This window comes from Eulemur rufifrons, chromosome 8, assembly GCF_041146395.1.
Source record: "Eulemur rufifrons isolate Redbay chromosome 8, OSU_ERuf_1, whole genome shotgun sequence".
Classification (NCBI taxonomy): Eukaryota; Metazoa; Chordata; class Mammalia; order Primates; family Lemuridae; genus Eulemur; species Eulemur rufifrons.
The window spans coordinates 28,384,523-28,410,573 of record NC_090990.1 but is presented as its reverse complement, the minus strand read 5'-3'; the positions used below and the strand labels follow the sequence as shown (position 1 = coordinate 28,410,573).

The following is a 26,051-nucleotide window of genomic DNA, read 5'->3' as shown; positions in this document are numbered from 1 at the left end:
TTCTTCTCTCATGTAATGTATGTGCGTATGTGTGTTAATTACCAGGATTTTGTGGATCTAATTATATGAGTTTTGATGGAACAGAGGCAGGATTGGAAGCCTTCACATGCTCCAACCCAGACTCTTCTATTTATTTACTTGATTGCCACTTGTTGACATGTAAGATACTGAGCTATTGCCTTTTGTTTGCCTGTTGAAATCCTATCTTTCCTTCAAGATCCAGAACAAATACCACATCCTGCCATGATTAGTCCTGGCTGGAGATTATGTCTCCCCTTCCATCTCTAATGGAGAGCTGAGTCCTTCCTTTTTTCATTCCACAGAGCATTTTTCTTTCAAAGGCAGTACATTGAGTGCGGTGGTGAAGAGCAACGACTATGGAGCCACCAATGTGCTATCTCTGTGACCTTGGCACCTTACTCAATTTCTCAGTGCCTCAGTGTTCTTATCTGTGAGGTGGGGGGAAGTGTACACAGCGTTGTTATGGGTTTTAAATCAGTAAAAGGATGTAAAACACTCAAGAGTAGCACCGGATACCTAGTAAGTGCTGAATAGATGCCAGCAATTGTTTAGACTGACCGTGGCGGGCTGTCAGCGACGGCGAGCGCGGAACCTACTCGGCCACGGGTGCCAAAGAGAGCCAGGGCCGGGGCCGGGCCCATCTTCCTGGGTAACCGCCAGGGATGCGGAGGATGCGGTCTGCCCCGCCCGGGCCCCGCCCAGGCGCTGGGAGCGCTGTTCCCAGAGTCGCGCGCCCGCGGTCATGTGATACGGCCAAGATGGCGGCGTCCGGCTCCCTGTGGCTCTTGGCCGTCGCTCTCTTGCCCTGGTCCTGCGCTGCCGTGGCGCTGGGGCATCTCGACGCGCCCGCGCCGTTGCCGCTGGTGATCTGGCATGGGATGGGTGAGTGAGTGAGAAGAGGGCCAAAAGGGCTTGGCAACTCTTCTCCCAGGCTGCGTTCGCGTCTGCAAAATGCCAGTGTGGAAGGCGAGGACAGTGGTCCTACAGCACCCAGATGGCTTGACGTTTTAGGATTTGCGGGGTTACTCTGCATTGGAAAGGGAAAGGGGAAGGAGCCTTCTTTTGGTGAGCTCTCAAGAGAGAGCTGTGCACTGCGTTGGGTTTTTACATGCCGTCTAATTCTCACAGTAGTGGCATCAGGGTGCAGTGGGCTGTGGCTATATAACTGGCGCGTCCATGCTTTTATTCCTTCATACATCGAACAGAGATTTGGTAGGTACCTACAGTTCACTTACAGGGCATCTCTTATCCGAAATGCTTGGCACCAGAATGTTTCGGATTTTTTAAAATTTTGGAATATTTGCACATATATAATGAGATATCTTGGGGATGGGACCCTAAGTCTAAACATGAAATTCATTTATGTTTCACACATACCTTATACACATAGCCTGAAGGTAAACTGATACAACATTTTAAATAATTTTATGCATCCCATCACATGAGGTCAAGTATGGAATTTTCCAATTGTGCTGTCATGTTGGCGCTCAAAAACTTTTGGAATTTGGAGTATTTTAAATTTTGGATTAGGGATGCTTACACAGTAACACGTAGTTACTGAGCACCTAGTAGGTGTTGAGGATACAGCAGTGAACTAAACAGACTAAATTCATTGCTCTTTTAGAACTTACTCTCCAGTGGGAGAGACAGACTATAAAATAAGTAAGTAAAGCATAGTATGTCAAATAGTGATGAGTGCAAATGAGAAAAATAAAGCTGGGAGAGGGATAAAGAATGGAGGTGGGGGCTTGCACTTTTATAGTGCAAAGTCAGGAAAGAACTGAGAAAGTGACATCTGTGCAAAAACCTGAAGTGGATGAGGGAAGTTGCCATTTGGATATCTGGTAGTAGGAACAGCAGATGCAAAGGCCCTGAGGCAGACATATGTCTGGTGTGTTCAGGGAACAACATTTAGATCAGTGTGGCTGGAACTGAATAAAGGGAAGAAATTATGGGTTAGGTTAGAGGGCAGGAGGGGTGGGTGCAAATATTGTTAGGCTTACTAAGATTAATGCAGGGACTTTGGCTAGAGTGGGATGGGAAACTTTTTGAACAGATGAGTAACATGAACTGACTTACATTTTAAAAGGATTACTTTAGTTGCTGTATTGAGAATAGATTGTAAAGGGTCATGGATAGTTGCAGGGAGACAAGTTAGGAAGCTATTGCAATAATTTAAAGAGATGATGGTAGCTTGGAACTGTATAGTAACAGTAGAGGTGTTGAGAAGTGGTCAAAGCTTGGATATATTTTGAAGGTGTAACCTTTGGGATTTGCTAACAGATCTGATGTGAGGTGAGAGAGAAAGAAGGGAGCCAAAGGTGACTCCACAGGTTTTGGCCTGGACAACTGAAAGGCTGAAGCTGTCATTTTACCAAGGTAGGGAAGCATTTAGGGCAAGCAGACTTAGAGTGGAAGGAAGATCAAAAGTTTGCTTTTGGGTGAAGAGCAGTGGCTCATGCCTGTAATCCTAGCACTTTGGGAGGCTGAGGCAGGAGGATAATTTGAGGTCAGGAGTTCGAGACCAGCCTGAGCAATATAGTGAGACCCCTATCTCTACAAAAAATAGAAAAATTAGCCATGTATGGTGGTGTGCGCCTGTAGACCTAGCCACTTGGGAGGCTGAGGCAGGAGGATCGCTTAAGCCCAGAAGTTTGATGTGCATTGAGCTATGATGATGCCACTGCACTCTAGCCTGAGCAACAAAATGAGACCCTGTCTCAAAAAAAAAAAAAAAAAAAAAAAAAAGAGAGAAGAAAAAGAAAAAAGAGTTTGCCTTTGGATTTAATACATTTAAGATCCTTGCTAGACATCCAGGAGATATTGTAGAGGCACTTGGAGCATGGAGTCTAGGACAGAGATACAGGCTGGAGGTTTAAATTGGGAGCCTTTGGCATATGGCTAGCCTTTAAACTGGGTGAGATCACCCAGGGAATGAGTACAGAGAGGAGTGAGCCCTGAGGCACTCCAATATTTGGAGATGGAGGAAATAGCAAAGGAGGCAAGGACAGAACAACCTATGAGGTGAAGGGACATCAGGAGAGTGCAGTGTCCTAGAAGCCAAGTGAAGAAAATGTTTCAAGAGGAACAGAATGATCACCTGTATCAAATCTTATTGATGGGTTAAGGAAGCTAAGGGCTGAGAATAGATTGTTTGATTTAGCAATAAGAAGATCATTATCTTGACAAAAGAAGTCTTGGGGGAATGGTGAGAGTGAGAGCTTTATTGGAATGGGTTAAAGAAAAATATACGGAGAAGAATTAGAGTCAGCAAATACAGACAACTCTTTCGAGGCTCTGTGCCACGCCTTGGGACTACTACAGCTGGGACTACTACAGCGGGTAAAAGAGGACTTAAGATAGGGAGAGGCTTTGTGCCCTCCCAGATCTGACAGTCCACAGGGGAGGTGGTTAACTAACCGGCAGTTACAGTTCAGTGTGGTGAATGTTGTTATGAGAGAAATAGAAGGAGTACAGGGTTCTTCCAGGGGTGGGGATCCTGTGGCCTTAAGGTGAAATGTGGCCTTGTAGGTCCTTAAGTGCTGCCTTTTGACTGAATCCAAATTTTACAGAGCAAGTCCTTTTATTAAAAGGGGTGCAGTAGAGAAAGATGAAGCTTTTCTTGCCTCCTTAGATGCTTAAAAAAGAACATTCATGAAACCAGAAGGCTGCAGTTTCCCCACCCCCGCATGGCTTTTCTTTGTTTAAAAACTGGTTCTTAAGCTTTCTCTCAGGTTGAAAATGGGATGATTAAGTTCAAATGGTTAGCCGGGGCGTGGTGGCGCACACCTGTAGTCCCAGCTGCTCCGCTAAGGCAGGAGAAGCCTGGAGAAGCTTGAGCCCAGGGCTTTGAGGTTTCAGTGAACTACTGCACTCTAGCCAGGGCGACAGAGCGAGACCTTGTCTCAGGGCAAAAAAAGAAAGAAAGAAAAGTTCAAAATGGGAAATTACCTCAGTCTGCTTCTCCCACTCAGTGGCCAGTTTGCTTCTAGTTCCTAGTTCTGGTTCCTTAAAACAGGAAAAGAAACAAGTCTGGGAGGAGGATGAGGCAAGGAGGTGCCTGGAGTGCAAATTTAAGGAGGCACTCCCACATTTGTGTAAGTTCAAGGTCAGCTCTTGCCGCAAACCTGGAAGTGAGTGCCTCCTTAAATTCTGTGCCCTGGGCACTTTGCTTTCCTCTCCCTAGCCCAGCCCTGAAGAGAAATCTAATCTGTTTACCCCAAATATCTGTAAGGAAGGGGAATGTACACTTCTGCTTATTTTTTAGTTGTAAATTTGGTGTCCCAATTATATTGTATGGGCTTTTGAAACTTGTTATTTCTCTATGAGAAAGGTAGCAAAAAATGTTCTTTTTTCTTTTTTCAATTGAGGTGAAATTCATAGAACATAAAGTTAACCTTTTTAAAGTGTACAGTTCAGTGGCATTTAGTGTATTAACAATGTTGTGCAATCAACACTTCTCTCTAGTTTCAAAACTTTTGAACACCTCGAAAAACACACTCGTAGCCATTAAGTAATGACTCCTCATTTCCCATCTCCTGGTAACCTCCAACCTACTCTTTGTCTCTCTATAGGTTTGCCTATTCTGCATTTATCATATAAAAGAAATCGTAATGTGAGACCTTTTGAGCCTGGCTTATTTCATTTAAAGTAATATTTTCACGGTTCATCTAAGTTGTAGCACATGTCAGTACTTTGTTCCTTTTTATAAAGGAATAATATTCTATTGTGTGGCTATACCACATTTTATTTATCCATTCATCCATGGATGGACATTTGGATTGTTTCCACCTTTTGGCTATTACAAATAGTGCTGCTGTTAGCATTCATGTATAAATTTCTGTGTGGAGGTATGTTTTTATTTATTTTGGGAATATACTTACGAGTTGAATTGTTGGGTCATATAGTAATTGTATGTTTAACTTTTTGAGGAGCCACCAAACTGGTTTTCACAGCGACTGCACATTACATTCCCACCAGGAATGTACAAGGGTTCCGATTTCTTCACATCCTTACTGATACTTGTTGTTTTCCATTTCAAAAAAAAAATATTATTAGAGTCATCCTAGTGGGTGTAAAATGGTATCTCATTGTGGTTTTGATTTGCATTTCCCTTATGACTAATGATATGGAACATTGTTTCATGTGCTTGTTGGCCATTTGTATATCTTTGGAGAAATATCTGTTTGAGTCTTTTTCCCATTTTTAAATTAGGTTGTTTGTCTTTTTGTTGAGTTGTACACGTTCTTTATATATCTTGAATATTGAACCTTTATCAGACATACGTATTGCAAATATTTTCTCCCATTCTGTACATTGTCTCTTCACATTCTTTTTTTTTTTTTTTTGAGACAGAGTCTCACTCTGTTGCCCAGGCTAGAGTGAATGCCGTGGCGTCAGCCTAGCTCACAGCAACCTCAAACTCCTGAGCTCAAGCGATCCTCCTGTCTCAGCCTCCCGAGTAGCTGGGACTACAGGCATGTGCCACCATGCCCGGCTAATTTTTTCTATATATATTTTTAGCTGTCCATATAATTTCTTTCTATTTTTAGTAGAGGTGGGGTCTCGCTCTTGCTCAGGCTGGTCTCGAACTCCTGAGCTCAAACGATCCGCCCACCTCGGCCTCCCAGAGTGCTAGGATTACAGGCGTGAGCCACCGCGCCCAGCCATGTCTCTTCACATTCTTGATAATGCCCTTTGAGGCGCGAAAGCTTTTTTAAAAATAATGTTGTTTTGATTCCTGAGTTTCCATCATTGTTTTTGTTGGCTAGGAGACAGCTGTTGTAATCCCTTAAGCATGGGTGCTGTTAAAAAAATGGTTGAGAAGAAAATACCTGGAATTTACGTCTTATCTTTAGAGATTGGGAAGACCATGATAGAGGTAAGGCCTTTCACAGTTCTGTTCCTTTGAAGGTTTGCTGACTAATTACATAGAATGTACTATTAAAATGCTTTACCTTGTATTTTTAGCAGCAAATTGTACAAGGATATTTTCACTCTTGTGTGGTTTATGGGAGGATACCAACCTGAATGCGTTCAGTTCTTACAGAAGATGGGTGGGTTGCAGTCCCATCCTTTCATTTCTTTGTGGCTCCTTTTTTAGGATGTGGAGAATAGCTTCTTCTTGAATGTCAATTCCCAAGTAACAACAGTCTGTCAGATTCTTGCTAAGGATCCAGCATTGCAGCAAGGCTACAATGCCATGGGATTCTCCCAGGGAGGCCAGTTTCTGTAAGTCCCTTTTTATTATATCTTTTCATTTATATGGAATTGATTTTTTTTCTTTTATTGACATAAATCCACTCCTCCAGTTCTTTTGGGATTCTCACCTATCTTGGAAGGGAAATTTTCTAAAACGTTCCCATGTTAGAAGCTTTATGGAACTTAATTTATTTTCTATGGAAATTTAAATATTTGTGTTTGGTCATATCAGAGGAAAATCCTGAAACTCTGTGGCTTTGGGGAACCCCAGAGGATTAGTAGCTTAACCTGTGACACTGATTGTGGTTGATACGTTTCCATGCGACAGTTGGATCTGATAACTCCGTATATTCTGCAGGAGGGCAGTGGCTCAGCGATGCCCGTCACCTCCCATGATCAATCTGATCTCGGTTGGGGGACAACATCAAGGTAACTTTGACCTCTTCGCCTCCTTTTTCTCTATTCTAACATACAATTATTTGATTTTTAAAAATCTAGCAGCTCTCTTTGCACAAGAAATCAGCCATTCTTGCAAGATCCTGTTTCTCTAGCTTATAACAAACTAGCCAGGATTGAAGACCTAGGAAGAGACAGGATTCCAGAGGCCTGAAACGCCGTGAATCATTAGGTTGCCATCTACTCCTCTCCATTTTAATTGACATGATTTCATGTAGGTGAGATGGTTACAGCCACATGGCAGGTGGTGGTTGAGGAGTTAGGAAAACCTAACGACCTTTCTTGGTTTCTGACATTGGTGATATCCTGTTGAATTTAGGCTCAGACAAAAAATAGTGTGAAAGCTCTTTTGTCTATAAATTTAACTGTAGAGATTAAACCCTTTGAGAAACAGTAGATTTTCTGTTTAGACAGAATTACATACTTTGGGGGAAGGATGTATCTTTGGAATAGAATTTTATCTCTATTGTGATGGATATAGCTATTAGCTGGTATAATGTAGGAGCAGAAGGATTCTCCTTATAATCAGGAAACCTAGATTCACGCAATTAACTGTTTCTCATGGGCAAGTAATTTGGTGTCCTGGGTCCCTCTCATAGATAGAGGAAACTAAAATGTGGCCCTGCCCATCCTGTGGACATTTTTCAGAGGATGAAGTGAAATTATAGGTAGGAAAATACGTTTAAAAAGTACAAGTGTTATAGAAACACAAGGTGGTAAAAACAGCTTTATTATTCATTCATTCAACAAATATTTATTGAAAACCTACTATGTGCCAGGATCAAGCCATACAAGGTCCCTGCTTTCATGAAACTTCCATTCTGGTGGTGGAAGAATAGACATAAAACAAGCAAACAAAAAACTAAATACAGATAGTGGTAACTATGATAAAGAAAAAAAAATTCCAGATGCAGTGGCACGTGCCTGTAGTCCCAGCTGCTCAGTTGGCTGAGCCAGGAGGATGGCTTGAGGCCAGGCGTTGGAGGCTGCAGTGAGCTGTGATTACGCCTGTGAATAGCCACTGCAGTCCAGCCTGGGCAAAGCAAGACTCAGACTCTTAAGAAACAAAAATAAAAAATTAACCAGGATACTGTTTGAGGGACAGACCAGTGGTTGTGGTGGTTAAAGGTGTGGGCTCTGGAGCCAGACTGCCTGTGTTCGAATCCTGGTTCCATCCCTTATCGTTTAACCTTGGACAAGGTATTTAACCTTCCTGTTTTAAAGTTTTCAATCAGTGATAGGGGTCAAGTAACACCCTACTCCACAGGGTGGTTGTGAGGATTAATTATTGCCAGTGTGTGCTTAGAATTGTGCCTGGGACTCAGAACAGCATTACTGATGAGGATGCTGAGGATGAAGTATAACTGGGGGAGGGGAAGGAAAGGGACATGGTCACCGCTTGAAAAGGGTAGTAAGATAGGACTTCCCTCCCCTAAGACTTGAGAGATGGAGTGGGTCTAGCCCTGTGATGCAGTATGCAGAGGTGGAGCCGCACCTCCCCAGGGGTGGGTGGGTGCCTAAGTCCTCAGACAGAAGAGAGCGTGGGAGCTTCAGGAGGAAGCTGCTTGTATGATTAGTTGAAAAGCTTTATTTTCATGAGAAGTAAATGAATGAGGTCAGGGTTTGGTCCTGTTCATTTTGTTTCTCACAGTGCCTTGCACACAGTAGATATTCGGTACATGGTTACTGCAGGAATGGATGTTTGTCCTCTACTACTGCAGGTGTTTTTGGACTCCCTCGATGCCCAGGAGAGAGCTCTCACATCTGTGACTTCATCAGAAAAACGCTGAATGCTGGGGCTTATTCCAAAGCTGTTCAAGAACGGTAAGTATGGTTAGTGGAAAAGGATACAAACCTTTTCTGTATCTGCATGAAAATGTCATGCAGACTTTCAGGTTAACAGTGATTCCAGGAGTAGGTGCTAGTGATATTCAAATGAGATATTTTTTGGTACTATCTGCTCAATTTTATTGTAAACCTAAAAGTGCTCTAAAAAGTCTATTAATTAAAAAAAAAGAAAGAAAGAAAACAAGGACACTTTTCTGTGTAGGAAGAATATAATTATAACAATAAATTTCCATCCTTTATTATTTATTTATTTATTTATTTTGGCCCATACCAAGGAACTGAAAATTTCCATCCTTTAAAAAACAAAAAGAGCCCTTAGAAAGTACTAAACTCAAGGAATTACTGTTAGTATTTAGAGGACAGATTATGTTGTCATCAGTGAGATGTCACTCCTACATCAGTGTCCCCAACTACTCAAATGTATTCGGTTATTTAAAAATATACAGAATTATTTTTGGAGTGTGTGCTTGTTCAGTTGTTTCCAAACTTAATTATACGTCAGAACCACTGGAAGTTCATTAAACATGGATTCCAGGGCCCTATCCTTAGAAGTTCTGATTCAGTAGATCTGGAGTATTCTAGGTGATAGCTGGCGTTTGGGATCCACTAATATGGTTATGGTATCTATCCTGTGGGTTTTTGAGTGTATCATTCTTGTCAAATAACAACCTTCATTATAACACATCCTTGAAGCCATTTTCCAAGGTACACCCTAGTGAATGACTCACATCGGGACAATTTACGGCTAGCTTTGTTTTCCCTTCCTACCCATTGGCTATGCATACAGCTACAAAGCTGTTTTGGGCCAACAGTGCCACCTGCTGGTCATTATAGAAAACTAAGGTGCTCTATATCGCTGCCTCCTTTTTGAAGGCAATTCAAACCACATCCAGCTTTACCCTTTGCCTGGTTTGCCTAGTCAGTTTCAGTTCTTCAACAGGGAATTTGCATATTCTCTGTTCTCTTGGATATACACGGTGTTTTAAACTTCATTATTTATTCTTTATTCTCGTAACTCTTGCCCAGATACCTCAAAAAATCCCATCCTTTTCTTTCTTGTATTTCTTTGTTCTTTGAACCAAAACACAACCCTTGGCAATCAGAATTATGTCAGTGATGATAAATGAGCAGTCAGTAGGGGGTGAGAAGGGACACACACACTGATTAAAAGGAGTAGGTTGATATGTTTATCTTCACTTTCTCCTTAAACTTTAATAAAGTGGTGGCAAAAGAATAAAAAGGGATAAGCCCATAAGGGCAAAGGGAACAGGAGAGGCGATAAGAGATGATAAATGATGTCAACGTGTTTTTGAAAGAGAGCAGATGAATGAGTGTGAGAACTATTTTAGCAGAGCAGAAAAAGTTGAAACATTTATGTCTGTAGAAGGATACATTGCCAAGAAGGGGATAGGTTCACTTTTTATTTATTTATTTATTTATTTATTTTGAGACAGAGTCTCACTCTGTTGCCCAGGGCTAGAGTGCTGTGGCGTCAGCCTAGCTCACTGCAACCTCAAATTCTTGGGCTCAAGTGATCCTCCTGCCTCAGCCTCCCAAGTAGCTGGGACTACAGGCATGCACTAGCATGCCTGGCCAATTTTTTCTATACAGTTTTAGTTGTCTGGTTAATTTCTTTCTATTTTTCAGTAGAGATGGGTCTTGAACTCCTGACCTCGAGCTATCCACCCGCCTCGGCCTCCCAGAGTGGTAGGATTATAGGCGTGAGCCAATGCGCCCGGCCTCAGGTTCACTTTTTATAGCTCCAGAAAGGCTGAGGAATTAGAGATATAAGGTACTTTGGAACGTGCTTTTGGGTGAGGCTGAAAACAGGGCTTTTTATTAAAAATCTGTAGAAGGGATGATCAGACTCCCCAGTTCCCTTGCATGCACATCCCAGTGACGACTCCTTCCCCACCCTGATAAGAGAAGAAAAGTTTATTCTCTGGGGCAATTTAACCAGAGAAGCACCAGACTTAGAGATAACAAGCACAGAATGGTGGTGAGCTGCCACACTGAAAGCACGTCCCCTTTCCTCCCTTTCCACTCCTAGGAGCCAGGCAGAAGTTTGGGGGAGCCCTGTCTGGAAAAAACTGACTGACCAAGAAAAAAGACCTACACATTGATGTTTTGGAATCCTTCAGCAAGTTAGGACTCCTCCCAGCTACCCTACCTTGAGCTCTAGATAAGCACCTGCAGATAAGCTCTGCTCTCCTGTGAAGAGCTTCCCGTCAGCCTTGTAGGACTGAAGTGTGAGCATTGAGTCAGGAGCCCCCAGTCAGACTCAATGTCTAAGGAAAGTGTCCAACATGAAAGACAGACCAAAACCAACAAAAAATAAAAAGGAACTTGGAAAAGACAGATGGCAATTCAAAGAGCAGAAGAAAACTTTGTTTTTAAAGGCCTATAGTTATTATCTTTGGAAAGATAAAAAGAGATTGCTTCCAAGATGCTAGAACAGAATTCAAATTAAATCAACAATCAGAGAATAGGATAGAGTCCTTGGAAATTAAAAATATGATAACCAAAATAAAAAATTTATTGGAGATAAGGGAATATAAAGTTGAGGAAATCTCTAGAAATTTGAACAAATGAACATTCAAAGAGGTAGAAAAAGGGAAAAGAGATAAAAATTAGAGAAGCAGTTTAAGAAGTCTAGTATCTAACTAATAGGAGTTTCGAAAAGAGAACAGAGGAAAGGGTATGTTGGGGTTATCAAAAAAGTAACACAAGTAAATTTCCCAGAACTACAGGACATGAGTTTCCAGAATGAAAGGGCTTGCCAAGTACCCACGGCAAGGACTGAAAAAGGACCCACACCGAGGTCTGTTGCTGTGAAATCCCAGGACACCGGGGATAGAGAGTAGATCCCAGTGACGCTGCACACGCAGAGTCAGAATCCCTGGCAGTGCACTCCCTCACAGCCCCACGACTAGCTGGAAGGGAAGAAAAAGAACTTCCATACCCTCTTGCTAGGGGGTTGCTGAAAAGCCTCTGTTCCACTGCTGTCTAGCTGTGTGGCCCTGGGGGTGTCTTTGGCCCTCATTTTCTTTCGTTTTTTTTTTTTTTTTTTTTTTTAAGAGACAGTCTCACTCTGCCACGCTGGCAGTGGCATCATCATAGCTCACTGCAACCTCCAACTCCTGAGCTCAAGTGATCCTCCTGCCTCAGCCTTCCAAGCAGCTGGCACTACAAGTGAACACCACCACACCTAGCTAATTTTTTAAATTTTTGTAGAGACAGGGTTGTGCTATGTTGCCCAGGCTGGTCTCAAACTCTTGGCCTCAAATGATCTTCCTGCCTCAGCCTCCTAAAGTGCTGGGATTACAGGCGTGAGCCACTGTGCCCAGCGAGCCTCCTTTTCATTATCTCTAACATGAACTTAATAGTTGTACTTTTGTGCAGGGCTGTTGTGAGGATTAAACAAATTGGGAATAAAGTATTTAGTGCAGTGCTCCGTTCATATTAAGCAGGCAGGTTTGAGCTGTTTTCACTGTTTTTAAAATATTCAACTTTAGTTTTCTGTCTCCTTCATAAGTATTGTAATGGTTTTGTTTCCTCTAACTTTTAGTTGCAGTTATAAAGTATTTCATCAAATACGGAGTTACTGCTATTTGCCAGGCCCTGTTATAGGCTTCCTAGATAGATGGAGAACAAGACAATTCGGGTCCCTGCCCTCACAAAGTAGCATACTAGCAGGGAAAGGGGTCTCCAAGTAAACAGTTGCACCAGATAACCTCTAATAGTGATAAAGCCGTGATGGAAATGAACAAATGCAGTAGTTGAGAGTAGTGGAGGGGGTACCTATTTTGGACAGAATGGTTTGGTTTTTTTTGGTTTTTTGGTTTTTGAAAGACAGGGTCTTGCTTTGTTGCCCAGGCTAGAGTCCAGTGGCATGATCATAGCTCACTGTAACCTTGAACTCCTGAGCTCAGGTGATCCTCCTGCCTCAGCCTCATGAGCAGCTGGGACTACAGGTATGCGCCACCACGCCAAGATAATTTTTTTTGTTTTTTATAGAGGCAGAGTCTCGCTCTGTTGCCTAGCCTGGTCTCACACTCCTGGCCTCAAGTGATCCTCCCACCTCGCCCTCCCAAAATGTTGGGATTACAGATATGAGTCACCGTGCCTGGCCCCAGAATGGTTTTTGAAGAAGGGATGGTTAAATTGGGATCTGAAGGATGAGACGAAGGAGCATGGAAGAAGCTAAGGAAAGAGGGGTCAGGCAGAGGGACAGCAGACACAGAGACCCTGAGGCTGGGACAAGTTTGGCTTGTTTCTGGGCCAGGGTGACCAGAGTTGAGTGACAGATGGGGAGAGGTGGACAGAAAAGTGGGGACTGCCATGATGCAAGGATATGTAGGCCACATAAACAGTTGGGATTTTATTCTGAGCATCATGGGAGGCTTTAAGCAGGGGAATAATGTGGCCCAATTTGTGCGTTTGGAAAACGTCTGCTGCATTGTAGACTGGACTGTAAGGGGCTAGAGGAAAAACAGGCCAGTTCGGGGCTGTGGCGGTGGACTAGGTGAGAGGGGGTGGTGGCTGAGACACTAGCGGGGCCACAGTGAGATGCGCAGAAGAGGAATGACTTGAAATAGGTTTCATAACATTGTAGAGGAACTAGGCTTGTGAGCCAGATACAGCTCACCATTTATAACAGTTTCCATGGGAAAATGCATTCTCAGTTCTCAATAGCTTGTTTACAGATTAACTCTTAGGATGCTTTTCTAATTTTGTAGAGTGTTTTGCTTTTTCTTTTTAAAATTTCTTTGTATAGGTAACATCTCATTTTGACAGATGGCTGGTAGGAGACTTGCAGAGGCAGGTAGTCCAGGGGAGGGGCGGGAAGGGGGATGTGGAAGCTTAGATGGCATCTGCTTCTGTTATAAGGCTGTTTCATGTACATTGAAAATCTGTTCAGTGTAGCCACGTTCATCAATTATCTTAGCCAGATCTTCTGGATAACTTGCTGCAACTTCTACATCAGCACTTGCTACTTCACCTTGCACTTTCGTGTTATGGAGATGGCTTCGTTCCTGAAACCTCTCGAACTTCTGTTAGCTTCAAAATTTTCTTCTTCAGCGTCCTCCCCTCTCTCAGCGTTCATAGAATTGAAGAGATTTAGAGCCTTCTCTAGATTAGGCTTTGGTTTAAGGGAATGTTGTGGCTGGTTTGATCTTCTATCCAGACCACTGACATTTTCTCCATATTAGCAATACGGCTGTTTTGCTTTCTTATTCATGTATGTGTTCACTGGCGTGAACTTTTCATTTCCTTCAAGAACTTTTCGGCCAGGTGTGGTGGCTCACGCCTGTAATCCTAGCACTCTGGGAGGCCGAGGCGGGTGGATCGCTCGAGGTCAGGAGTTCGAGACCAGCCTGAGCAAGAGCAAGATGCCGTCTCTACTAAAAAATAGAAAGAAATTAGCTGGACTACTAAAAATATATAGAAAAAATTAGGCGGGCATGGTGGTGCATGCCTGTAGTCCCAGCTACTTGGGAGGCTGAGGCAGGAGGATCACTTGAGCCCAGGAGTTTGAGGTTGCTGTGAGCTAGGCCAAACACCACAGCACTCTAGCCAGGGTGAAAGAGCGAGACTCTGTCTCCAAAAAACGAACTTTTCCTTTGTATACACACCTTAGCTGTTTGGCACAAGAGGTGTAACCTTTGGCCTTTCTTGGCTTTTGACATGTCTTCCTCGTTAAGCTTAATCATTTCTAGCTTTTGATTTAAAGTGAGAGACTTTGGACTCTTCCTTTCACTTAAACACTTAGAGGCCATTGTAGGGTTATTAATTAGCCTAATTTCAATATTGTTGTGTCTCAGGGAATAGGGAGGCCCAAGGAGAGGGAGAGAGGCAGGGAATGGCCAATCAGTGGAGCAATCGGAACACACACATATGTTGACTAAGTTCTCCATCTTATATGGGTGTGGTTCATGGCACCGCAAAACAATTACAATAGGAACATCAAAGATCACTGGTCACAGATCACCATAACAGATATAATAATAATGAAAAAGTTTGAAATATTGTAAGTATTACCAAAATGTGACAGAGAGACACAAAATGAGCACATGCTGTTAGAAAAATGACGCTGGTAGAGTTGCTTAACTCAGGGTTGCCATAAAACCTTTAATTTGTTAAAATGTAGTATCTGTGAAGCACAATAAAGCAAAGTGCAATAAGATGAGGTATGTATGTATTAAGTACCTAGGTCTTAGAATTAATATTTTACTGTATTTGCCTAAGGATTTTCTAAAGAACTGAAACATTTCAGATAAAATTGAATTCTTATACATATCTCTACCAGGTCCCATTCTCTGCCCTCCCTCCATAACTACTGTAAAAAAATTAGGGCATATTCTTTCTGTCCATTAAAAAATATTGGTGTTATATATGTACATATCCATAATCAAAATATATTGTTACTTTGTATATTTAAATTTTTATATAATGGATATCTTATTGTACATTTCACTCTGCAAATTATTTTTTTCACTCATTGTGTTTTTCAGGTTTAAATATGTTGTTACACATACATGTAGTTCATTCCTCTTAACTGCTGATGTCCTGTCATATGACTACACCACAGTGTCTTGTTGCCCATGTTGCAACATTTCAGCACTTCCAGTTTCTCATTATAGCAAACAGTTTGCAGTGAACATCCTTAAACAAGAATTTATCTACTAGTAGAATCCACATCATAGGCTCTACCAGTTATTGAGTAACATACTTAACCTCCCTTCCTCCATTTCGTCATCTGTAAACTAGGGCAATAATTATAGGGCAGTAATCTACAGTGGGTTGTAGAGAAAGTATGTAGAGTGCGTAGAACAGTACCTTGAAAATACTCAGGGTATGTTAGCGCTATTATTACAGTGGTTATTAGCGTGTAATTTTAAACTTTATTTGATATTTCCAAAGTGGTTGTACCAATTTATATTGGCACCAAAAGAGTATGAGAGTTCCTGCTTTCTCCATTCCTACGAACTTTTGATCTTTTTTTTAATTTTTATTTATTTATTTATTTATTTTTGAGACAGAGTCTCACTCTGTTGCCTGGGCTAGAGTGAGTGCCGTGGCTTCAGCCTAGCTCACAGCAACCTCAAACTCCTGGGCTCAAGCGATCCTCCTGCCTCAGCCTCCCGAGTAGCTGGGACTACAGGCATGCACCACCATGCCCGGCTAATTTTTTGTATATATATATTTTAGTTGTCCATATAATTTCTTTCTATTTTTAGTAGAGACGGGGTCTCACTCTTGCTCAGGCTGGTCTCGAACTCCTGACCTCGAGCGATCCACCCGCCTCGGCCTCCCAGAGTGCTAGGATTACAGGCGTGAGCCACCGCGCCCGGCCGAACTTTTGATCTTATATCTTTAAAATTGTTGCCAGTCAGATGCATGTGGAGTGGTTACTCATGCTAATCCGTGTGTCCTTGACTGTCAGTCAGATTGAGCATCTGTTCTTGTTTATTGGCCACTCAGGTTTCTCTTTGTGTGAATTGTCTATTCATAGTCTTTGCCTGTTTTCCTGTTGGGTGGTTTGTCTTTTTTCATTGATTTGTATTACACACACACACAGACAGACATTTTTTTTTTTGTAGTAAAACTTTCTTTGTAAGATATGTTGCGCTTACCTTCTCCCAGTCTATGGCATATGTTTTAATTTTGTTTATGGTGTCTTTTTTGGTACAGCAAGTTTGTTTGACAGCTTTATTGAGATATTCATATACCATACAATTTACCCATTTAAAGTATGTAAGTCATTAGTTTTTTGTAAATTACATTATTAATTTTTTAAGTTATGGTTAAATATATGTAAGATTTGCCATTTTAACTTTTTTTTTTTTTTTACTCTTAAGGTATTTATTTATTACAACATTTTCTGGGTTTTTTTTTGTTTTTTTTTTTTTTGACAGAGTCTCACTCTGTTGCCCGGGCTAGAGTGCCGTGGCATCAGCCTAGCTCAGGGCGACCTCAAATTCTTGGGCTCAAGCAATCCTTCTGCCTCAGCCTCCCAAGTAGCTGGGACTAGGGGCACGCACCACCATGCCTGGCTAACTTTTTCTACATATTTTTAGTTGTCTAGCTAATTTCTTTCTATTTTTAGTAGAGACGGGGTCTCGCTCTTGTTCAGGCTGGTCTCAGAACTCTTGACCTCGAGCGATCCTCCTGCCTCGGCCTCCCAGAGTGCTGGGATTACAGGTGTGAGCCACCGCACCCAGCCTGTTTTTTTTTTTTTTTTAAAGAGATGGGATCATACTGTGTTGCTCAGGCTAGACTCAAATTAGTAGGCTTAAGTAATCCTCCCACCTCAGCCTTCCGAGTAGATGGGACCACAGGCATGCACCACTGCTTCTGGCTTCATTTTAACCATTTTTAAGTGTGTACTCAGTGGCATTAATTCCATTGACAGTATTGTACAGCCATCATCTGGTACAGCAGCTTTTCACTTAGATTTGGTTGAATTTATTAATCTACATGATTGTTGCTCAGAGCTATGCTCCTATCCCGTATATTCTTCTAGTTTTTAAACAGTTTTGTTTTTTGTTCTCATACATTTCATCTACCTGGGGGGGTTCTGTGCCTGAGTCTGTTTCTGGACTATTCTGTTCCATTGATTTGTTTGTCTGTCTCTACCCCATTATCACACTGTTTAATTTACCATAACAACTTTCACCTAACTCTCTAAGTCTTGGCTGTTCTTGGGCTCTTACTGTTTTATCTGAATTTTAGGATTATTTTGTCAAATGCCATCAAACATTATCTTGCGATTTCGATTGGAATTCCGTAGAGAGTTCTGCCATCACCTCAGCACATCTTCCTCTGCCGTCATTTCCTTTCCTTCAGGCTCTTACCTCTCTTAAGCCGGGCCCTTGAGCAGCATTTCCCTGCGCAAACGATACCGGTAGCTGGACTCACAATGAGGGAGAGGAGGAACAAAATAGAATAATGACAGTCCTGATATTACACTCTTCTATTGAATTTTTACCATGGGTGGATACAGCACTGGAGCTTCACTTGTCTTGGTTAATTTTTATAGCACAGGCTCGGAGAGGTAAAATCCCTGTGATTGCAACCTGGTCTGTCTGACGTGAAGCGGGTGCTGTCTGCCCCCCGTGTACAGCAGAGGCAGCACAGTATCTTGGTTGAGAGCACAGCTTCCCCGCGTTCCCCTCTGGCTCTGCACTTACAAGCAGTATGACCTGGCAAGCTACTTAACCACTCTGGGTGTCGTTGCCTCCTTGCCTCGTTTGTTAATATTTCTACCTCATGGAATTCTTACAAGGGTTAAATAGGTTAATATCTGTAAAGTGTATGGTATGTGGAAGGTGCTATTCGAGTGTTGCTATCACTAAGCCACAGTAGCTAGAGGAGGTAAAGATGATAAGGCTTGTCTCACCATCTGTGGTCTTGTGGTTGGGAAGTTCTACCTGGGAGCTGTCCTTTCCCACCCCTTCAGTGTGGTGCACTGGCAAAAGTGTGGACTCTGACAGGTTCAGGCTCTTACTTTTACTACAGCTGACTGGGTAGCTCGGGAGTTATTTAACCTCTCTCTGAATTTGCCCTTTCAGTGGTAAAAAAATATGATAATAATACAATCCCATATTTCTTCTCTGTCTGCCTCCAGAAGAACCCTCCCGCCCCCCAGTCCCAAACAATATCCCCCCTTCTGCAGTACCTCCAACTTCTGCTCATCATCTCCTCGGCCCCCTCCTCGGCCGTCCTACATGCACCTGGTTTCTTACAAATCAAAGTGTCCCTCATTTCTTCCTGTTGCCCCTTCTTAGCTCTGTTTCCTTTGCACACTAAAAGGTGACATGTGATTGCCGTTTTCATTCATTCTTTCATCCTCAGCCATCAGGCCTCCCACTGCAATTCGAAGACCTTTGCATTCATCGTCTTACATTTTTTGATAAGCTTTGATTGGCCAGCTCAGTGACTTCTCAGCATCTGACACCGCTGCCCACCCCTTGAAGCTTCCCCTTCCTTTGTTCTTCTTCTAACTGTGCTGCCCTCCCTTCTCCTCGTATCTAAATCCTGCCACTCCCTCAGGGCCAGTTTCTTTCATAGCTTGTCTGACTTCCCTCTATCAGTTCATTTCACTCAGCAAACCCTTGCTACCAAGCACGTGCTATATGCCAAAGAGCTTAGTCCTTAGGGGAGAGACAGGGAACCAGCACTCTCACATTTAAGTGACAGCTACTAAAAGGACAAGACCAGTACTAATAGCAGTATTTTATAAATGTTCAGAGTTCATTACATTTTTAAAAGTCAGGGAGACTAAACATTTAAAAGATTTCAAATACATTTATAAACACATTAGAGAATGTCACTCTCACTGCTGACAGTCAGACTGCTGCTTCCCGTAACCTCAGTGTTATCTGCTCCTGGGCGTGAGAGCTGCCACCTTCTCTGATGTAGCTGGTGCCGTTGGGCTTCAGCGCCACCCGCTCCGCTGAGTGGAGCTTTCAGGACCGCCACCTCTGGACAGCTCTTCCACTCTGGCTGGGAGCTCCTCTGGTAGAAATTCTGATTTCTCTCCCTGCCAGCCCAAGATACAGAGCCCCACTCATGTTCTAATTTCCTTCTTTCCCCAGGAGGCCTTGTGGTAAAGGTGCCCCTTTTGGAGGGATGGAGGCTGGAAGGGAAGGGGGAATTGGAAAGAGACTGGAGAGAGAATAAATGTGAACAGAACTGCTGATCTGTATCTGAAATAATGGTATTATAACAACCAAGTATTTGTCCTTTGTACTGGAAAATGGCACGACATACTAGAATACTGAAAACTGGTGCCATCACTCAACAGTGTATTAAATGCTTTGTGACTGAGAAGTTAGACCTCCATCCCAGTCTAAGGATAGCAGGATGACTGATGCGATAGATGACTGGATGGAGAGGAAGAGGCGGAGGTGGTGATGTTTGAGTTGAGTCTTGCAGGATGAGGTGGGGTTAGGGGAGGGGACAGCATGTGCCACCATGACTGGAAGGCATGATAAGTGTGATAAAGCTCAATGCCATAGGGGAACCAAACATTGGTAAGCCCTTTTCTGAAATCTTTTATACTTTCTGTACTATGCTGAATCGTCTGTGCTTGTCTCAACAAGGTGTCTTGTTGATGAAGCATTTTGTAGGTGGAAGTCTTGTTTTCCCTACTAGAGGGCAAGGCGTGGGACTTGGGGGCTTTGGTCTTTTGTCCTTTTGAAGTCTCTTGGTGGCCTTTGCACTGGGCATGCCCCAGGCGGACCTGCCAGCTGACATGCAGCTTGATTACCTTCATTTTTTTTTTTTCTTCCTGCAGCCTGGTGCAAGCAGAATACTGGCATGACCCCATAAAGGAGGATGTGTACCGCAACCACAGCATCTTCTTGGCAGATATCAATCAGGAGAGGGTAAGCACCAACCAGGCTCTCAGAGTTGTACATTCTTTTTTCTATTCAGGTCATCATAACCAAATCAGCAGTGACATTTGACCCAAACTATCCTGGGCAGAATCTGGGAAACAGAAGTTCTGTGTTTTGGGAGGCAGTACCTGTGAGATTTGGTTCCTTTGAGGGGAGGTTGAAATTCACTTGGCTTTCTTCCCTCAAGTTCTTGACCTTTCCTAGCGTTGAAGCAGCAGGATAAGCTCAGTAGGTTGCTGGGTTGCTGGCTGGGCTAAGTGGAAATTCATAGCTGCTATCTTAATGAGGAAGGTTTTCCCAAAAGAAAGATTTACCTAGAAGAGAGACTGTAGAGGGCACTCAATATGTCCCAGACATGAGCATGGTTTGGGAGGTTGTGGTAAACTAGATGGCTCAATTTATATTAGGCTCATCTGGAAGGTTTTGGGGTTTTTTTGGGGGAGCAGTTGTTTTTGTTTTTAAACAAAAAATTTGAAGGGAAAAAAACAAAACAAACAGAAAACAACACAGAATAGATAGCAGCACCAGTCAGAATTTGCAGTTTATTTTGCCTTGGCTTTCTCTGACTAGAAGCCTTTCACCTGTGTGATGGATGCCAGTGGTATGTGGTGACAGATTCATGGATGCACCTGTATGCCATGGTTGTGGTATGTCAGGTAGGATGGTAAGAAATGGCTGTACAAGGTATATTCTGGGCATAAAGCTGGAAAACAGCCCAAACCCATGGGGAAGAAACATGGTGGCCCAGGACCAGGGAGACCAGAGCACTGAAAGGTTTTAACCCCCTGCTGGTACCTAATGGTAATGATCCTGAGGTGCTGCTGGCCTTTCTTCCAGGGTGTCAATGAGTCCTACAAGAAAAACCTGATGGCCCTGAAGAAGTTTGTGATGGTGAAATTCCTCAATGATTCCATTGTGGACCCTGTAGATTCTGAGGTAAGATACTATTTAGGCCACATGCCAGGAGACTATTGGAGAAAATGGCATTAAAATACAGCTGCCTGCTGGGGAAAAAACCTTCAGTCCTTTCTACCAGCTTTTGTATAGAACAGGGTTCTTCACCTGAGGTCCATAAATGGGACACCAAGGGTTGTAATCCCCTATCCCCACCCCAGAATTATATAATTGCACTCTGGGGAAGGGTCTGTAGTTTTAATCAGTTTTCAGAGATCTAAGACCCAAAAAATGCTCAGAACCACTAGCCCAGTCTATAAATTCCTAAACTTGGCGTTCAAGGTCTGCCTTGATCTGGCTTCAGTTTGTATTTCCAGCCTAATGTCCCTTTACTACCCACTTCATACACTTTGGTCAAGCCATCTTGTACTACTGTAATGCCTCAAACTTAGCATGTGCCTTTTCTTTTGTATGCCTTTGTTCATTCATGCTTTTCTGTATCTAGAGCGACCTTCCCTGGCTTCCCCACCTGACAAGCTTCTATTTGTCAAGGGCAAAACTCAAATGTCACTTTCTTCAGGATGCCATGCCCCCTCCAAGCAGAATTTGCTCACTTTTGTAGACTCATCATCATCAGCCTCTATTAGAACACTCGTCGCATTATGTCAAATCACCAGGGGTTGGCAGACTGGCCCACAGACCAAATCCAGCTTGCTACCTGTTTTTATGTGGGCCACAAGCTAAGAATGGTTTTTACATTTTTAAATGGTTGGAAAAAAATCAAGACTTTTGACATGTAAAAATTATATGGAATTCAAATTTCCTTTTCCATAAATAAGGTTTCATTGGAACACAGTTTTAGTCATTTTTTATATATTGTCTGTGGCTGCTTTTGTTACAGGGCAACAGTGAGTAGTTGCAACCATATGGCCCTTAAAGCCTAAATATTTTGTATCTGGCCTTTACAAAAAAGTTTTCTGACCCTTGTGGTTAACCCTGAATTGTTTCTGTGCCTTCCCAGACTGGAAGCATCTTGGAAACAAGACTATATATTTATCCTCGAATGTCTAGAGGGCAACACAGGAATTTTTACCTTTATTACTCCATAAATGTAGGAAACAGAAATTCTGGGGAAGTGGAAACCTCTTTGGAAAGATTAATTCATCCCTCAGGATCCACCCTTGAAAAGATGACTCAAGACATGCCCTGTCCATGTTTCCTTCTTGCTTTAACCTTATAATGTTCAGTTTGGCCAGGCGCAGTGGCTCACGCCTGTAATCCTAGCACTCTGGGAGGCCGAGGCGGGTGGATCGCTCAAGGTCAGGAGTTCGAAACCAGCCTGAGCAAGAGCGAGACCCCATCTCTACTAAAAATAGAAAGAAATTATATGGACAACTAAAAATATATATATAGAAAAATTAGCCGGGCATAGTGGCGCATGCCTGTAGTCCCAGCTACTCGGGAGGCTGAGGCAGGAGGATCGCTTGAGCCCAGGAGTTTGAGGTTGCTGTGAGCTAGGCTGACGCCACGGCACTCACTCTAGCCTGGGCAACAAAGTGAGACTCTGTCTCAAAAAAAAAAAAAAAAAAAAAAAGTTCAGTTTGTTGGTGGTCTTAGCTACTAGCCAGTCTCAAATTAGTTTGGCGGTGTGTGCTACATGTCTCATTGGACCATATTTCTCCTTCCTTTCCGGTAGTGGTTTGGATTTTATAGAAGTGGCCAAGCCAAGGAAACCATTCCCTTACAGGAGACCACCCTGTACACACAGGTAACTGGGGAAACAGATGTCTTGGGAGGTTGGTGCCGTCTCTTTCAGCTCCCGGTCCCTGAAGCTGCTAGGTTCTTTGGTGCTAGAGCCCTGTCCTGTACACCCAGAGCACTGCATGCTCATTAAGCACCTGACTTGTATATGACATGGGCGAGGCTTGTTAGGCTGTTGATTGTTGCTCTAGCTTAGCAGGCACTAATTTATAGAAAACTACTACATCCTGCAGGTAGAAGGACCTGTACCTCATGGCTTTCAAGCAATAACAAGGAAAACTTCATTTGATTCGTTCCTTTTGATAAAAAAAGGTTTAGCACTGGCTGCCTTTGCTGAGGTGCAGTCTGCTCCAAATCCAAGAAGCCCTCATGCATGATGAAAACATAGACGAGAGGGGTGTTACCTTAAAACATTTATCAATGTGAAGTCGTTTTTAAATTAGGCACTGACAAGGGGAACTCCTCTTGTAGGAGGTTGAATGGAACTAGAGTTGTGAATTTTATTTAATAGGAGGTCCTGTCTCAAGTAGAAATTGCAATATTTCACCACCTCCAGTTCTGGGGCCTTCCACACTCTAAGAATTTTATATTGGAGATAGACTCTAAAAAAAATGCACAAGTGGAACATTTAAACGAGTCATCTAACTAGAATTCCTTCAAGTTATTTCAGAGGCCATTTGTCTCTTCTCTTGGTGTTTCTCTTACATTTAGTGTCTCAGCTTGGGTAAGGTAAAAAGAAAGAGAAGCTAGGGTCTAATTAAAAAAAGTTTTAAAAATTACAACTAAGAACTTCCTTATTGTGAAACTCAAACTGATGGCAGCCACAGCAGAAGCACCACTGTGGCACTGTCGTAACTGCTTATCATTCTGTGGCACCCGGACTATGGGTGACGACATTGTCAGTTGCAGGATATGAGTATTCCAGGTTTATTATCCAAGGGTTGGATATGTTTTAAGCTATCTAGCTAATGTTCTCCTGTCTCTGGCTCAGTCCCGCTTACCTGTGATGTTCTGAGGTAGTTTTGCTGATAGCGTGCCCACTAATCGGTGGTCCTCCAGCTTTGGGAAGCTTTTCAGAAAGCACAATATAAAACTATGTAGAACAATCTCAATTGCATATACATTTTTAATATTTAGAAAAAACTAGAGGGAAGTTTCCTTTTTGGCATTTTTGACAGTATACCTCAATTTTAATACTCGGGACAAATTGCATTTTGAGAATGTATCTCAAGTTAACATTCCATTACTTTACTGTTTTACTCCAAAACTTTGAGAATCCTCTTGATTAATTATGGCCTTTCTTTCTGCAGGACCGCTTGGGGTTAAAGGAAATGGACAAGGCAGGACAGCTAGTGTTTCTGGCTACAGAAGGGGACCACCTTCAGCTGTCTGAAGAATGGTTTAATGCCAACATTATACCCTTCATTGAATGACACTCTTGAAGTTCGTAACACAGCACAGGGAGCCCCTAACTCTTCCAAACCACATGGGAGACAGTTTCCTTCATGCCCAAGTCTGAGCTCAGATCCAGCTTGCAACTAATCCTTCTCTCCTATCATCATCTGACATGCCCTACTTGGAAAGATCTAAGATCCCAATCTTATCCTTTGCTCTTATCCTTTCTTGCCTCCTTTTGCCATATGGTGTTAAATGCAAATTTAATTAGTTAATAACCATAGAGATTGTTTTACAACCTTTTGTTGTGGTCAATCAAGTTCAGTGCTAAGAAAGGCCGTCTGCTGCAGGTTAATGCCAGAACTATCCCTAGGCCCAGAGGAGACTGAACAAATTAAAGCAGTGAGATAGATTCTAAGGGCAAATGTCTTCTTCAGGGAAGGCTAGCCACATTTCAAGCAGGGAGAAGGCTGATGATTTAACCAGTGTTTGGAAAAGTATTGCTTCGATGCTTCTGTGTAATTTTTCTTAAAGCTGCCTTCCTCTCTGGGTATGTTGCCTTCCATGCCATCTTAGCAATAATTAGCCAAATCCCACTGGCCTACCCTTTTGCCTCTGCAGCACCATTTGGTCTCCTTAGGTAGTGATGAATTCGTTGCTCTGTCACAAGAGGGAAGGGTTGCTTAAGAGAGGAAATGTACATCTTGTATAACCTAAATAGGGGGTGAAGAAAATGTAGGAGTGAGTGAAAAATGGGGCAGCTAGTTCTTTCCATTCCATCCTTGACCAACCTGCCCTTTCTCAGCATGACCTGTGGTCTGGATGCTAGATTTGGATTTTAGAGTCTGGATAACTGCTGGCTTTAACATAGAACAGAAGGAACAATGTGAAGAGACTGGGCTTTCTAACTTCCATCCCTCAAAACTAATTTATCAGCATACTCCAAACTATTTCTGATATGTTCTGTAAGAAAAGAATTGTTTGCTCAAAAAGCTTAGAAAATATTGCACACTCCCTTTCTCTTTTTGGAGGTTAGCTTCCATTAGAATATCTAAGCACTCTGAGAATTCCTGTTACAGTACAGAAATTAACTATAATCTACCATCTCCTACACATTTTGAGCACAGAAATCATAGCCCCCACTCTGTGAAAATATACTAACACTTTCTCTTAATAGAAGACTGCTCTGTGGAATGCAAGTTTAGAGAAATGATTGGCTATGCTTTGATGCAAGGACCTTATTAGTGCTACTAAGTTTACCCGTTATGGTTTTTCCTTTCTTTCTTAAGCCCCATTCTTCAACTAAAAGATGAAGATTAAGGACAAGAAGTGGGGGGATGTGAAAACAGTTTTATGAGGTTGTCTAAAATAAAGAGTAGTTTCTTATTCTTGGTGTCATTTTTCTTATCAATATTTTTATATCTCCGTACAGCAAATATCATAGGTAAATAACTAAGCAAGTTTGGTATTAACTTTATTCTATTTTCTGTATAACTTTAAGTACATAAAGGTTTATTTCCACAGGCCTCAGGGAATGGGTAGAAATCACAGGACAATCTCTCTTCCCACCAAAAAAAGTTGCATATTTTGGTAATTGTTTGTCTAGAGAAAAAAACTGAAATTTACATTAGCAATGCTGTGCAAGATTCTTACATAAATCAAGACCTAAAACCAGCCTGCAGTGGAGGTTTTAGTCCTCTGTTTAGGTGCCTGGACAGAAGTTGGAAGTTGTTGAGCATGACAGGGAAAAGGAGGCAGTGAAGATGGATGACAGGCACCAAGCAGGGAAGGAAGAAGGAATGCCAGACTCCTTGGAATGGTGTGTTGTTTTTACCTTTTTTTTTTTTTCCTTTAAAGTCATCTCTGTAGGAAGGTGCTGGGCAGCGATCCCAGAGAAAGGGTCCAAGACACCTTTAACTGCCCTGGATATGAAGGACACTGCTTTAGCAGCTGGTACCAGAAAACCTCCTGTTTCATGGTTTCAGACCCAGAATGGAAAGCAGAATAAAAGGAATGCTTATAGGAAACAATTTTGCTTGGAATGCTAGATGGCCAAGCCTCAGCCTTTGG

At 42.5% G+C, this 26,051-nt stretch overlaps 1 protein-coding gene across 3 annotated transcripts; it reads left to right on the top strand.

Annotated features, from left to right (window-relative positions):
* Positions 1-779: 779 nt before the first annotated feature.
* On the top strand, positions 780-25,312 carry PPT1 (palmitoyl-protein thioesterase 1). 3 transcript variants are annotated; one of them, XM_069477754.1, is made up of 9 exons: positions 780-903; positions 5,793-5,902; positions 6,125-6,252; positions 6,581-6,651; positions 8,400-8,502; positions 19,829-19,919; positions 20,769-20,867; positions 22,522-22,593; positions 23,897-25,312. In XM_069477754.1, the coding sequence occupies exons 1-9, from the start codon at positions 780-782 to the stop codon at positions 24,017-24,019; spliced, it is 921 nt and encodes a 306-aa protein (XP_069333855.1). In that variant the 3' UTR covers positions 24,020-25,312. The 3 variants fall into 3 exon arrangements, with proteins under 3 accessions (XP_069333855.1, XP_069333856.1, XP_069333858.1); XM_069477755.1 differs by lacking the exon at positions 22,522-22,593; XM_069477757.1 differs by lacking the exons at positions 5,793-5,902; positions 6,125-6,252; positions 6,581-6,651.
* Positions 25,313-26,051: the final 739 nt, after the last annotated feature.